Source organism: Triturus cristatus, chromosome 10 (assembly GCF_964204655.1).
Source record: "Triturus cristatus chromosome 10, aTriCri1.1, whole genome shotgun sequence".
Taxonomy (NCBI): Eukaryota; Metazoa; Chordata; class Amphibia; order Caudata; family Salamandridae; genus Triturus; species Triturus cristatus.
Window position 1 is genome coordinate 370,977,076 of NC_140593.1, and position 15,828 is coordinate 370,992,903.

Sequence of the window (15,828 nt, forward strand, 5' to 3'; positions counted from 1 at the left end):
TTGAACACCATTGCCCGTGATCAAGGTGGAAGGTATACCCTCCTTTGAAAACACCTCACTCATAAATTCTATCAAGGATTTGGTGTCGATGTTGTTCACAAATTTGTAAGTGATCCAATTTGAGTAATAATCAATAAGCACTAAAAGGTACCACTGCAGCGGTCCTTTAGCCCGTATGGGGCCAGTGATGTCAAAGCCTAACTTGTCCCATGGAGACCTTGGGATCTCAACAGGAATAAGTGGGGAGCGCCTAATACATCTGGATTTATCGCTTACACCACAAGCATAACAGTCCTTCACTTTTTCTTCCATACACTGGTCCATACCTGGGAACCAATATTCAGATCTCAATCTTGCTTTGCATAGACTCCTACCAAGGTGCCCCTCATGGGCGAGGTCAATGATTTGTCTTCTTAACCCCTCTGGAGGAACAATTTTCCCCGACTTGAGGAGATACCCCCCTACAATAGACAGTTTGTTACGCACATTCCAATAAGGTTGAAGGAACCCTGGCAAGTTTTTGCACTTGTTAGGCCAACCTTTAATTACAAATGTTTTCACATTGCTGAGGGTACTATCCTGTTCCATGTGATAGTCCCATTGTTCTTTTGTCACAGCTGGGAGCTTTACTTCCAGGACACCCTCCATACCTGTGACTTCTTCCTCCTGTCTTTCCACTGGGAACCTAGATAAGAAGTCAGCAACTTTGTTCTGTTTGCCAGGAACATATATCATCCTGAAATTGAAACCTTGCAAACCTAGAACCCATTTTGCTATGCGGGGAGCCATGTTTTCTAAGACCTTATTGCCAAACAAGTAGACTAAAGGTTTGTGATCGGTACATACTTCAAATGGCAAACCCCACACATAGAAACTGAAGTGTTTATCGCCCAATACACAGCCAACGGCTCCTTTTCTATTGTAGAGTAATTTGACTCCGCCCCAGACAAAGACCTTGATGCAAAAGCTACCACTTTCACACTATTGTCAATTCTTTGTGAAAGCATGGCTCCTATTCCTTTGCCACTGGCATCGGTTGTAATGATAGTGTCCTTGTTCACATCAAAGTTGCCAATAAATGGTGCTGACGCAATTGACTCCTTAATGTTTTCGAAGGCCTGTTCTTGATTTTTTCCTCAAGTGAATGCCATGTCTTTTTTAAAGATTTCTTTGAGGGGTTGCGATAACATCGCGAAGTTCTTGATAAACTTAGCCATATATTGTGCTAATCCCAGAAATGAAAGCACTTCCTCTTTACAAGATGGGGTAGGTGCTCTCCTCACAGCTTCAACCAGATCAATTTTAGGCTTTATCCCCTCCTCGGAAATTGTGTGCCCTAAATAGTTAACCGATGTTACACCCACCTTACATTTGCTTTCTTTTGTGGTGAACCCTACATTTCTTAACCTTTTGAGGACTCTCTCAGCATTCAAATTATGTTCTATGTCAATCGAACCATAAATTAGAATATCATCCTGAAAACACATCGATTTAGGACAATCTTTTAGAACATGTTTTGAAACGCCGAAGCTCCTGACGCCAGCCCAAAAGGCATCCTTAAGAATTTGTTGTTGCCAAATGGGGTGGTGAAAGCAGTCAATGGTTGCGAATCAGGATGAAGTTTGATTTGGTGATAGGCCGATGAGAGATCGAGTACACTAAAAACCTTAGCACCTTGCAACGTGCTCAGCATCTCATGTATCCTAGGTAAAGGATGTCTGTCAACTACAAGGTTGGCATTCAAAGCCCTCAGGTCCACACATAATCTAATGCTCTTCCCCCCATCCTTACTCGTTATGACAATGGGAGCCAGCCACGCTGAACATTCAATCTCTTGTATGACCAATTTTTCTAATTCCATTCTTAAGGGTTCTCTCATCAATAAGGGGATCGAACGTGTTTTATGCACTACTGGTGTAGCTCCATCCTTGAGTTTAATTTTATGCATGTAATTTTTAAGTACCCCCAAATTTTCATTGAAAACTTCAGGAAATTCCTTTACCAGATTAGCCCCAACCACTGGGGGATCAATAAGAAGTACTTGCTCATGGTTATTAGGGTCAAGCTTAATCCCCAATTCCTTCTGATGTTTCCACCCTAATAGACTTGAGCCCTCCCTGGTTATATATACCTTCCCAACCATGTGCCTGTTTTTGAAAGAAATTCTCATTCTTACCATTCCTTCCAACGGGATGGGAACTCTATTGTAACCAGAGGGATCAATATCAGCTGTCTCTAACTTGATGTTGTGTTTTGAAAATTTCTCATTGAACATGTTCTTATCCACCAGGGTAAAAGGAGAGCACCAGTCCGCATACACCTTGAATTTTTCCCCATCTAGACTAATCTCACATGTGGGATACTGTGTGTTTTCTTCCTTGCTCCCATCTATCTGAAAGATAAAACTCTTTTCTTCCCCTTCATCAACCACATTGTGTTCAACAACATGAACCTTAGTACTACTTACATTGCACACTTTTGAAAAATGCCCCTTTTTGTTGCACTTCCTACATATAACATTTCTGGCTGGACATCGCCAATTGTTAGCCAAATGATTGTGGTTTCCACACCCAAAACATTTCAGGCCTTCCATTTTATTGCTAGGGACCTCCCTATTTTTATTGTCAACATTGCAGGCTGCCTCCACACTTGTAGAATCTTTAAGTCCAGACTTATCCTTAACCTCCTCTGAAATTTTCATTTCTCTCATACATAGTGCCGTGTGTTCCAGCCCTTTTGCTATACTAATAGCCTCCTCTAGGTCTGGATTCCTTGTCAGTAATTCCTCTTGCACCTTCACATCATTAGTGCATCTTACTAATTGGTCTCTAATAACAGAGTCCGTAAGCGCACCAAACTCACAAGTGGCCGCCATACCCCTCAACACAGCTACATAAGAGGATACCTTCTCCTCCTTCCTTTGAATTCTTTTGAAAAATGTGTGCCTCTCAAGAACCACCTTTATTTTAACTTTGAAATGCGCCTCTAGTCTCCTTAAAGTATATTCATAGACATCCACACCTTCTTTATCGTCATGATGTTCATCCTCCACTAGTCTACCTGTAATGTCCTCGAAAACTTTCCTACCATGTAAACCAAGATTATGTAACAGTATATGTTGCTTCCTTATATTTGAAAAATTCCCGCCCCCTATGGCTATAAGATAAGACTTGTAAATTCCTTCCCACCTTCTCCATGGAATATCCGGCTCCCCTAGCTCATTTAAAAATGGGGGCGGTTGACTCATTCCTGCACCAGCCATTATGAGGAGTGTGAACAATGCTGAACTAACTCCTAGACAAAATCTACACAAGAGATTACCAACGCAGATGAAGGAAGAGCAAGGTAAAGTAACAAGGAAAGGATAAAAGAACAAGAATGGTGAGACTGAGAAAGAGTAAAGAAAATAAAAATTGATCATACGACTATTTGCTTTTTTCTTCACCATACATTCCTACCTTGGATAATATACAGCATATCACTAAAACAATATAACACAAGTGGAATGCAATATTCTCTTACTCTTCTCCTCACATAAAATTCTAGTCCTGAGAGCACGATTGAAAATGAAAACTAGATATAGTATATGGTATAAACTATGCACCAAAAAGTGTGATATAAGATGAACCGGGGCGTGAAATATAATATGCAATACATTGTGCGCAATGACAGATTAATTGGAGAGCGCGAGATAGCACAGGCACTAGCGCGTGCTATGCGATATGCGCCTTGGAGTGTAATATGCACAGGGCAGTGTTGTGTAACCTAACTAGTCTCTAAAGTTGTAATATAAAATATGTGCTGGGGAGTGTAACGTTGCATATGCACTGTGACAAAGATATGGATCCCAGATTGTAATATGTATGACATAGCGCTGTGCGTTATAACATAGGCATCGAGGAAGGCACGTTAGATGGGGCAATATAACCCGTGCGAAGGCAAGCGTGGCATGACATTCACGGGGTGGTGTTACAGTGCACATGGGCTAGAGAGTGTCATAGCATTCGCACTAGCTGGTGGAATACAACATAGAGGTGTGAGGCACTCGGCGGGCACTGGTGGGTGTAACACAGCATTGGGCTCAGCCAGGAGCACGCTGTGACTCAAGTGAGGTTCGTCTCCTTTCCAGAGAGTAAAATAAAAAGTATTACACATCCGGCGGTGGATGTGTGTTTTATTAACCGCGAGGGGGCTTTCTTGCATAGTTTGGTCGAATTTTTGTCGAATCCCCTTTGAATGGCTTGGTGTGCGTGTATATTAAATGTGCCAGTCAATAGCTACCCATGTTTGTTTAAATAAACGACAAGGGTGTCTACTTGGAGAGCACCCACCGGCGGGGGCGCCGTGATTAGGCACGGTAGGGCGTCAGACACGTCAGAGCTTCACTAGCAGTGTAAATACATTCCATGTGGATTCATTCAATGCATAGTCGCCTTTTAATGAATATCACGCAAATCGTCATGGTGATAGGTACATACGGTTTGTCCAGCATGTCCTAGGTGTTTCTATAAATATATTGTTTTTTAAAAATAATTAAAAACAAAAGGCAGGCCCCGGGGGATGGGGTCCCCGGGGCCGATTAAGGCCTTGGGAGGTCCAAATTAATTTTTTTCAACAAAAAAAATTAGGGTGCAGGCCCTGGGGGATGGGGTTCCCAGGGATATAGATATATATATATATATATATATATACACACACACATATATATTCACTGAAAAAAAACAGGTTTCAGGGGCGTTATAGTTAGCTGGACTTTTCACTCGTACAAAACCATTGAAATTCCCCCGTTATAGTTAGTTCAGCTAACTATAACTCGCGCGCCCGCAATGCACTGCTGATGACGTCACATATTACATCACTCATTACATGGTCAGTGAATCACTGATGACATCTCAAATGACATCATCCAGTGAATGTGTGTTTTTCTGAAAATTATATATGTTTTATATATGTATATCTCAAGGTCGATGGAAGAATAAATGGGTATAAAAGTGTCTAAATAGATGATTTGTTTTTGAAAAATTGATTGTATAACTGACTGATTAAGTGTATCTTAGTGAATACATGGCTTAGTGAGTAATGTTTAAATGTGTAAATATCTGCATCAGTCTCTCACTTTGTGTATAAGTGGCTGCATGGGTTGGTGAGTAGCTACATGAGTGTCTATATAGGCATTAGTTGGTTTTTTGAGTATCAGTATGAGTGTCTGTATGGTTCGGTGGGGGGTATTACGTAGTGCATAGGTGCATGAATGAGTGACTCACTCTTTGTATGTGTTGAAGACAGCATGTGTGCAGGACTGTATGGGTGGATGAGTGTGTGCATGGGTGTGTTAGTGAGTGAATGACTGTCTCAATAGTGTCTTTATGAGTAACTACATATGTTTTAAACTAGTATATGTGACTATTGGTGTATATAAGTGAGTATATGTGAGAGTGAGAGATTGAAAGAGTTCCTGTATGAATCAGTATGTGTTTCTATAAGTGATTGTTTAAAAGACCAAGTATGTGTAAGTTTCTGTAGAAGTAAGTGTGGTGGTGTGTGTATAACTGTATATGCAAGTAAATGGATGTTTGATTCTTTATTAGCATGAGTGACTGTGTGTGAGTAAACTCTATGGATGAGTGGCGTGTAACAAGATGTATAGGTGTATGAGTACATATGATGAGTGAGTACATGTATGACTGTATAGGACTGTTGGTGAATGAGTGGATGTGTATGTGGATCTTAGAATTACTGAATAGGTTGTTGTAACTGATATTGTTATGTCCATTGTTTTGAAAATTTTAGTTTCTATTTTTGAATGTGTGTATCAAAGGTTATATTAGGGGGAGAGGAGGTCTGCCACTATCACAAGGATGATGTCATCAGTGATGTCATCAGTGATGTCACTGACCATCTCATGAGTGATGTAATATGTGACGTCATCAGCAGTGCATTGCGGGCGCGCAAGTTATAGTTAGTTTAGCTAACTATATCGGGGGAATTTCAATGGTTTTGTACGAGTTAAAAGTCCAGCTAACAATAACGCCCCTGAAACCTATGTTTTTTTCAGTGAATTTCTAAGGTTTTTTAAATGCTAATTCCTAACTATAACGTGCCTGAAACCTATGTTTTTTTTCAGTGAATATATATATATATATATATATATATACATATACATGACCCTTATGATTGGATGGTAAATTGGGCTGTTTGGGCTCATGGGATAAGCAAGTTTTAAGTGTCTTGATTGGCTGCTGTGAATTTCTCAGTAAAGAAAGAAGCATAATCCTCCAGGTCCTTAATAGAAATGAAAACTCTTGATGAGTTAGCCAGAAATGGTTTTTTTTGCAACATCATATGTATTTATGTGCAAGGAGTAGAAGTATTTATTAATGTCTATGGACTGCTAAAGTATGTTTGCATTTTGATTGGGCTTATCGGATATGTAAATGAACCTACTCCATCTAAGATACTTACGATATTGATTGATGCTGCAAAGCGAATTGAAAGTTATGTTTAAAATGGTGTTTGACTTCATGACATGAAATGTAATTAATTTACTCAGGCATTATTTCATGATTAATTTGCACTTTATTTTCACATGTTACTTGCACTAATGTATGTTTCTATATTGATGCCTAAATGGTAAAAGTAAGACGTTTTTGTTTATGAATTAATAAAGCACATGAGCACCTTAATACACTTCCAAAAACGCTGCCCTGAAAATGACCAAGGAGAACGCGATAGAGCAGACGGTGATTAAATCTGGAATGCTGCAACTCTTGAGCGTTGGTCCTATTTCGTTTGGTGGTATGGAGGGAGTTGATAATACTGAGTAAGTTGGCTCTGGTTTAACCAACGCCTCTCTCATTCTGGTGCACACTGGCGAACAGCTGTTCTGAACGAATTTGGAGATAGATAGATATGTATGTATATTTGTTTTTTGGGGTTTATTTTGCAACTTGTAAAGTGTTGTGGTGTAAGGCGGTCTGATTAGTGTTTGAGTTACAGGCACTTTGACAAATATATAGCTTTGGTACAGGGTTTTGGGAGCATGTTTTGGGTAAGATACTGAATACTTCAAGGTAGACCATCACATACCTACATGCCGCCCTACTACAGCAGGAGGAAGTATCGCTGAATGCACTGAAAGAACGGTGGGAACGGGGAGATCCTGCCTGGAGATTGGGATGGGCGCTACGCAGTGCAAAACCGGTATCCAAAAATTAGAGACTGGGATACAAACTATCTAATTACCTCCACCACACATATTTGTTTCCCAAATGTATAGGACACATGTACCCAGGGGCCAAATTTTCAATGCCTATGGTGCCCAACTATGGAAGCAGACTTCATATACATGGTATGGACATGCCTAGTGATAGCAATCTTTTAGGTTTAAATAGTGAACATCGTGTCGTAGTTCACAGGGAATTTGTTCCTCGGAGGGTTGGAAAGATATGTGTTCACATAGCTAAGCGCAACAAAAAGAAAAAACAGTTGCAGATTGATAGACCTTGCAGTGTTGCTAGCCATAAGACAAATAGCAATGGCATGGGAGGCAACCTTAGCGCCAAGCATACGGGAATGGATAGATCTACGCAAGTGGGTCCTGGCAGAAATAGATGTATGATCTGCACCTTGAGAAATGCTGGCTTCAGATATCCACAGTTGGACCCCATCCTATAGAGAAATTTGAGGCCAAATAATACACCAAGCCCCCCTAAAGAGGTCTAAAGTATACTTCCACACCTATGCCACATGGGCCTATTGGAGTATCCCTTAGACGTAGATCTGGAACACTCCCCTCCCACCACACTCAATTAGGAATGAACTCTAGACCAATGGTGACACAGATTTGAGGAACCTAGCTGACACTCTACTATACTGGTTTTAGACTAACTGAACTCAGTTGTCATACGGGTGAAATGTTAGTAATGATTGTTTATCTTTTTCGTGCATTACAGCTAATTATGTACCACCAACCGCACTAGACAGAAAGTCGTACAGCGCATGCTTATTATTGATGCTTAATCTGTGTGCTGATGTTATAATTACTAGCAAGACTGGCTTGTGTTCTACACTGTCTGATTAAAGATGTCAAAATGAATAAAGAACTATGATGCAAAAAGGGTAAGAAGTTTGAATAAGGAAGCAGTGCAAGAAGGGTATGTACTGTCTAGTCTACACATTAATAGCAGTATGGCTTTTGTGTCACGGTGTACACTTGACAGAACTGGAAAATCTGTATAACATGTTACATTTGGTACTTGTACTTTATGGTTACAAACAATATGTCCTAGCCCTCAGGTGATACTAACTGCAAAAGGTCTGCTTTGAGAAACCCACTACACACTATGCCATTGGAAAGGATGGTTGCGGTAGGCGCAGGTGTAGCTTAAGAAAAGAGTGTGAGCGTGTTTGTCAAATTGCACCCCAAAAGTGAACATACAGCTGTTATACTCCATTAAGTTATTTGACTCCACCTCTTATTTATCTATCCAAAAATTATTTGAGAAGAGGAAAGGAGACTCTAAATCATGTCAAGCAATCTCTTGGTAATGTGACTACTCTCTGCTCAGATTTAGATAATGTGGGAAAGTAAATTATTATTTGGGGTGAATGGTAGTCTACAACAAGTAATAAGCATTGGCATAGCCAATAGGTCTCGCCTTTGGGACCTTATAGGTGTTTAGCCATGCAGCAGTTAATGTTGTTGCAGTAAGGATATTGTGCTGCATAACTAAATACTTATAAGGTCCCAAAGGCGAGACCCATTGACTATGCCAATGCTTGTTACATGCACACATGCAATGTGTCGCATTAAGAGTAGTCTCACTGGCTTTGCCAGAGTTCGGGCAAAACTATCAAAAAGGATTGCTTTCCGCATATAATGCATATAGATGATAAATAATTGGATATGACAAACAGCATGGTGATTTTTTAGATGAATTACACAAAAGCCAGTAGGAGTTAAGGCACAGGTCTGCACCTGGAAAGAGAGTAGGGTTCGGGTGTCGGCTTATTTAAATAATGGTACGACTGCTAACAATTTAAAACAAAAATGATAGATTTTGATGAGGAGATATTGGTTAAAATAAGGGTGAAGCAGGAACAGACTAAAGGAAGGGCAGAGGTTTGATGGTTTAGAGCCTGGAAGGGTCAACAGGAGCAGAAGCAATGCTGAGGGCTTGAGAATGGGAATGAACACCAGGCAGCTGTAGAAGATGGTGAAGCTGGCAGCCTACAGGGGAGTAGTGTGAGTGTTAAAGGGGTGGTGAGGGGAATACTAAGGTTTCCTTCGGAGAGTGATTTAAGAGAAGAATAAGGAAACACAGTCAACAACAGTGAGGCAAGTCTGTGTCAGGGTGATGTGTTTTGGGGGGATAAAAGTAGAAAGTTGATGTTTACGGGACAGCTGTGGAGTGTGGTACAGAGAGGTGATGCTCTCTTGGAAGGACACGGATGTAGCAGTGTCAATGACACACTTAAGGGCACTGGAAGCTTTTTACAGATATGAAAGTGGCTGAGGGTTCAGGATTTTCGCCATCTGCAGAGAGGAGTGTGAACTTGTGTCTTTAAGCAAGACATGGGGACGGTCATCCATTGCTGGAGAGGAAGTGGATTGCTAGAGGGAAAGTTGTGAGGGGGTCGTGAGAATCGCATGCAGAGAGAGTGTTCTGATAAAAGTTATTATAGCAGGAGGGGTTCTGTAGGGGAAATGCAGGGATGGAATCTGGTGTTTTCACCAGAGGGTTAGAGAGCTATGGGAGGAGCATTAATGGGCATGTGGATTAGTATGTGCTCAAGATAATATATGAATGGAAGAATTCCCAAATAGTTCCCACATCTCAGGTTCAGCTGCTCAGCTTGCTGTGCTTTTAAGGCGAGGAGTCCAGGCGTGCTGACGTGTTCCACAGTCTTCATACACCTCGAGTTCCAGGGAACAGTTTGCCTTTCCACAGTCTTCTATGCCTTTGTCTCCTAAATTGACCCACATTGGGCTCCGGGAGAAGGCAGTGATACCTGAACCAATAACTATACAGGTAGTGAAACCTTCCAAAGTCAAAGGGTCACCTCCATCACATCTCACACGGCCTACATGCATGTTCATGATACCTGCACAGACACTTTTGCTTCACCCAATAGCTGATAAATATATCAGATATATGCACATTGCGTAAGGTCGATGGAGAAGGAGCGTATATGGAATGTTACAGGACTGAGTGTAAGATGGAGGAAGCAATTACTGAGTAACACGGAAGGGGGGCTTAGTAATTATAAAAGAAAAAATAAAAGGGAGTGTGCGATCAAGACAGAGCGGATAACAAGACACCTGGACTGAGATTGATGGAGGGCGCAAAAGGGTGAGGACAGTGGAATGAATGAGTGAAGGAGGAAGAGAAGGCTGACAGTATAATGGGGTGAGAACTAGGTGTGTGTATGAAGGAGTGAGGTGAGAAGTTGAAAGGGAGAAGAGAGGAATGAGGATTGAGTGCTTTAGAGTGAAGGAAGGAAGGCCATTCGTGAAAGGGGCGAAGAGAGGGTTGAGTGTCTGATGGAAGACACAAGAACTGGTTCATCTGAAGAAGAGAGGTGGGTGTGAAAAGGAAGATGCAAGTACAGATTGTAAGAGGGAATGAGAGATGGCTGAGTTAGATGGACTCGAAAAGAAGGCGGGGCTGCGTGGGAGAGACAATTGCTCATAGGGCGATGGTATCACAAAGATGAGTGAGGTGGAAGCAATGACGACCGAGAGTGAGAGACAGGGCAGAGTTGGAAGTACAGAGAACAGGAAAGGAGGGAGGTCTGGAAGAGAAGAGATAAGAGTGGCAGACTCGGGTGAGAATGCGTGACAGGGAGGGGGAATTGACTGAGTGCAAGAGAGAAGGATACAGAACGTGCGTGCTTGTCACAGTAAAAGAAAAACACACTGCTGGCACTGCAATTGTGTGTTTGCTGGCCCGGGAGTGGTGCGTGCGTGTGTGTGTGTGCGCACACAGTCTGCTCTTTTTGAAAGCACATACTCGTGCTTGTGGCGCGCCCCTGCGCGCTCCCTCAAGGTGGATGCCAACAAAAGCACGAGTATGTGTTTCGAAAAAGAGCAGAGCGACGGCTAAAGGTCCTCCTATGCAGCGCATGCGCGCTGCGTAGGCGAGACCTAAAAATCAGTAACCTGTTCGGTCAAGTCAAAGTTTCAGTAATTTAAACCTGAACTCAACCCCTGGTAGTGAAGGCACACAGCAGAAAGGCTTAAGTTAGAGAAAAATTGTGAAGCATACAGAAGTATCAAAAAAGTTAAAACATCAAAAACATTACACAAAAACCCCACTACAATTTATAAAAATATAGAACAATTTAATAAATAAAATTATACCAAAACAACAAAAATCCAATAAGGAGAACCGGAGATATGAATTTTAAAAGATTTAGAATAAAAAGCAGCAAAAAATAGTAATGCACTACTAGCTAATGGGTGGGGTGAGTCTTGGCTGCTCACTAGCCAATGGGGTAAAAGTTCCCAGTGCAACTCGCCCCACTTTTTCAGCAGATCTGGTTTGTCCAACTGCACACAATTACACAGTGCACCCTAAAATTCAAGATGGAGACACCCTTTCTCGCTTGTGCAGAGCCTGTGTGCCCACCCAGAGGTGTGGCCATGAGGGAAATGAGCAGTCCCCTCCTTTGAGGTCACTCACAAATGGTTTTGCAGGGAACCCTGGCGGGGGCACAAAGAGTTGCCATCCCTAGATCTCACCTTACGTTTACTTATAAGAGGGCAGGCCCTATACAAGTTAATTACGTTCCTGGATCCACCCTAACTGGTGTTCCTGCAAGGGGAAGGAAAGCACCTCCCTACACCCAGGCCATTGCCCTTCCTTTGGGAGCAGGTTACACACCGTATTAAGGTCAAGCACTGGCTGACTGGCTGCTTAGAGAGCTAATGAATTTAGCCTCTGGGAGATTCAGGCAGGGAACAGGTAGCTTTCTAAAAGTTGATTTTCTTAAATATGTATTAAAAATTCAACTTCACCACTGAATTAGGCTTATAATAAATACAAAAAAAAGTGGTTGAACACAAGATTGCAGAATTAATATTTTAATCTGTACTCTAGTCTTCTCATGGGACATCCAGAGTCTTACACTGCAAAAATAGCATTTGGGGGCTGGTCACAGTAGGACTATGTTAACAGATATCCAGATGTCCAGATATTCTACATGTATCACATTAAAAAACCATGCACCCCACCTTGTGGGCTACAACACCTACAAAAAGGACATTAACATTTAAAAAGAATGATTCCCCCCTGTCAAAAGGGTTATTTTGACAGGTCTGGTTGCAGGTTTAAAATGTAGCAGTCAGGCTACAATAGTAGGCCTGAAGACAGATTTCCTGTGTCACACCAGTGATGAAACAAGTGCTGCAGTCCACAGGTGACATTTAACTTCTCATGCCATGGATGTAGTTTTTAGACCATATGCTATGGTCTTCTAGGAGAGTTATATATGCCAATCACGGACTAGCCAATTTTCACCTGTTTTATGGGTAAGAGCATATACACTGGGAACTGGACAGCTGTGCCTTAGTATGCAGAGTCTAAATTCCAGCAGTAAAATTCAGCAAAAAAAAAAAAAAGAATGTGTGACACTTAAAAATGGTGTAATATTGCACCGCCCTTGGATTTCCTGCAGAATATTTGGAGAGCGAAGGGAAAAGAGGCAGATGCACGAAATCAAACGAAAACTCTCCTGGCAACTATATGAAGAATAACACTTCCCAAATAATCCTGATCATATTATTGTATGCAGTGTAGTTTCACTTGGCAAAGGGAAATGTTCCTTTAACCTAGAAAGCCGTAGAAGGAACATCAAAGATGCAGGATGGAAGTTTGTCAGGTTAAAGTGGCCAGTTGCAATAGTGAGGGGACGATGCGGACTGCAAGACTATTTCAGTTACAAAAGACATCCGAGAGTTAATCTGGTCCTAGAATGGAGGTAGGTACAGATCGCACAAAATGATTCGAGGGAGAAGTATATATTTTGTTTTAGAGAAATTCACTTTCTATGAGTGTGGCTGCGCTACAACTAGCCTGAAAGTATGGTTAAAACCAATCCAAACAAAAATTATGCAGACCGACTTTAATCGGGCTACTGGTTCCAATCCACGTCTGTTGGAAAGTAGGATCAGTGTACACTAACAACAAAGAAGCGATTTGCAGGTATTCAAATATTTATGAGGTCAAAGTCGACTGAGATGGTATTTATAAAGAAGCTAGGGAGTTACTAAATTTTGCAAGGATGTTGTAATGTGGTCAACCGAGATGCGACTGAGCATATACAGCCAACTGTGTCTGGGCCAACAACAGAAGCAAACTATCAAGAATGGCGAGTTGCTAGTCTGTGTGCTCCAGTAATGAACTAAATGCAGGGCTTTAAGTGGGCCGGGTCCTGCCAGTGTTCAGCACCGGCAGTTCTAAAAAGCAGGTGCTGAGACATGTCCTGATCAGCCTCTCCATGTTTGCCCTTACTCTAGGAATGAAAAGAAATGTGAACTCTGCAGCAGTACTAACCTTCACTTGGCTTTGATGCGACTTCAGAGAGACTTGTTCTAGTTATTTCACAGTTTCATCATTTCAGAATGGAAGAGCTTTCAATATTATATACCACAAAGTAATTGTTGCTGCTTCTTTATCTTATGCAACAAACAATCATTGACAAAGTCAATAGTCCTGGCTTGTTTTAGGTGTAATGTCAGTTGATGTATTGTATCTGGATGCAAGAACAGAAAGAGGCAACAAAATACCAGACAGGCGGCACACTATGCTAGGCACAAATCTTTAGCTTATGTGTTTTGAGGTCACGGCCTTAATTACACAGGCCATGCCCCACTGAGAGCCCCCACCTACCTCCCGGCTCTCCATCCCACTTACGGCCCAGAATAAATGAATTAAACAGAAGACCTTGACAATAGGTCAAGACAAGGTGCAAATAAAAGTATGCCTAGCACCCTTCTTGAGAGAAATATTACATTACATGAAATAAAAGTAACGAGGATCCATCCACCGGTTTAGCATCCCAGTGTTTACAGGCTGGGACTATAACGGTTCCTTAAAATATACACGATTATAAACCACGCTCATATCACACCTAGAAATCGAGAATAAAATACTTACTAAAACTTTATCATATACTTTATCCTTGACTGTGATTGCAACATTTTCCAAGTCCTCCTCTGTAATATCTTCCACAGGACGAAAAGTAGTGCATTTAGATGAAGACGACCTCCGCCTCCGATGTTCCTCCCGCTCCTCCTGTAAAACACCAGCATCAAACAAAACTGACCAGGTGAGAATAGAGAGAAGGAGTTTTTCCTTTGAATAAGGGATCATAATAGGTTAATCAAGGAACCTTCCAGTTGCGAGTCAACAGTAAGTTTTAGTTTCGAGTTAACTAGTTCTTATATAAATCATAATTCATCACAGCCCGATCTAAAGAATTTACATTAGTCCTATTGCTAAAACAGCTAAAAAAGTACATCAATTTTAGACAGATTATGGTCATTCGGATACAAATCTTTGAGATCAGTCAACACTCAGTTTCAGTTCAGTTCAAAAGCCTTATTCGGTTTGTTAAACACAAACATATAAGCAGAACAGTAAACAATGCCTTCACAAAATTATGAAATAAAATCAATGGAAAACATAATGTATAATACAACCTACTACAGTACTATACATATATTCCAGCAATATCAATACTAAAAATTATTCTGTAATTCTAAATGATACATTATGTGCAATTTTCGCGAAAGTATCGCGTAATATTAATAAGGTGCATGTACAGGTTTTGTTTTAGAAGATATGTGCAAATTGAGCAATGAAGAATTGTATGCTACACAGAAAGAATAATTGATTTCCTTACAGCAATACAATTCAATATATACGATGCAACATAAAAACAAATTTCTGCATCTCCTAAAGATGATAAAAACTTCATTGCCATTTTAGTAGAGCGCACATAATATTTTTAAAAAATGGGTTTCAAATAAAATTTCCTATAGACGTAATAAAATTTACAAAACATAAAAAAGTGGCAACAACTTTGTCTAGAGGTATTATCACATGGGCATACGGAATTAGATCTAGTTTTCATGTGCGGAAATGACACTAGGTGGTGAACGATTCCCAACCTAAGGCGTGTCAAAACTAATCGATGGGTGTTGGGTGTCACTATAGTTAAATATGCCTGAAAACCTTCATTTAGGTTTAAGTCATAATAAAAAACAGAGGTTGGTAAATTCCTAAACAACCTCTCTCTAGTCTCCCTTTTATATAATAGAAACCTTGTTTTTAACTCTTTCCTTGGGATTGATGCTGCAAACTCAGAGTCCCAAAAAATATTGCATTCAAATAAAAGGTTATACCAGTAATAGATATATTTAAACCATGGTATACGCAAAAAATGATCAAACCTCAAGCAATCTTTAATAATAGTTTGTGTGAATAAAGTTTCAGTTTTGGACCAAATAGAACGCCAGAGTGTCAAAAGGGCGTAATGCAGCTAAATCCAAAATATATTCGATTCCTACTTCCTCATGAATTAGTTGTGTTGATGCTGAGGGGGAGGGAACACACAATAAACGTTTAAGAAACTTATTTTCGTCATGCTGGAGCGTTTTGGCACATTGATGGCCCCATACTCCTGCCCCATATAATGCAGATGATACACACCTTGCATTATAAATGGCCATCATTTCTTTTATTCTTCTGTCCCCCAGTTTAGCTGAAAATCTAAAAATACTATCAGTATTCCTACTCATCTTAAGGCTCACATTATCATGTT

General features: G+C 40.8%; 1 protein-coding gene across 2 annotated transcripts in view; it reads right to left on the reverse strand.

The window, feature by feature from the left end:
- Positions 1–15,828, reverse strand: part of CDCA7L (cell division cycle associated 7 like) — a 150,238-nt gene that overhangs the window by 41,612 nt on the left and 92,798 nt on the right. For both annotated transcript variants that reach the window (XM_085631595.1, XM_085631596.1), the window contains exon 6: positions 14,160–14,297. In XM_085631595.1, the coding sequence (XP_085487721.1) occupies positions 14,160–14,297 (138 nt within the window). The remainder of the gene's footprint in view (positions 1–14,159; positions 14,298–15,828) is intronic.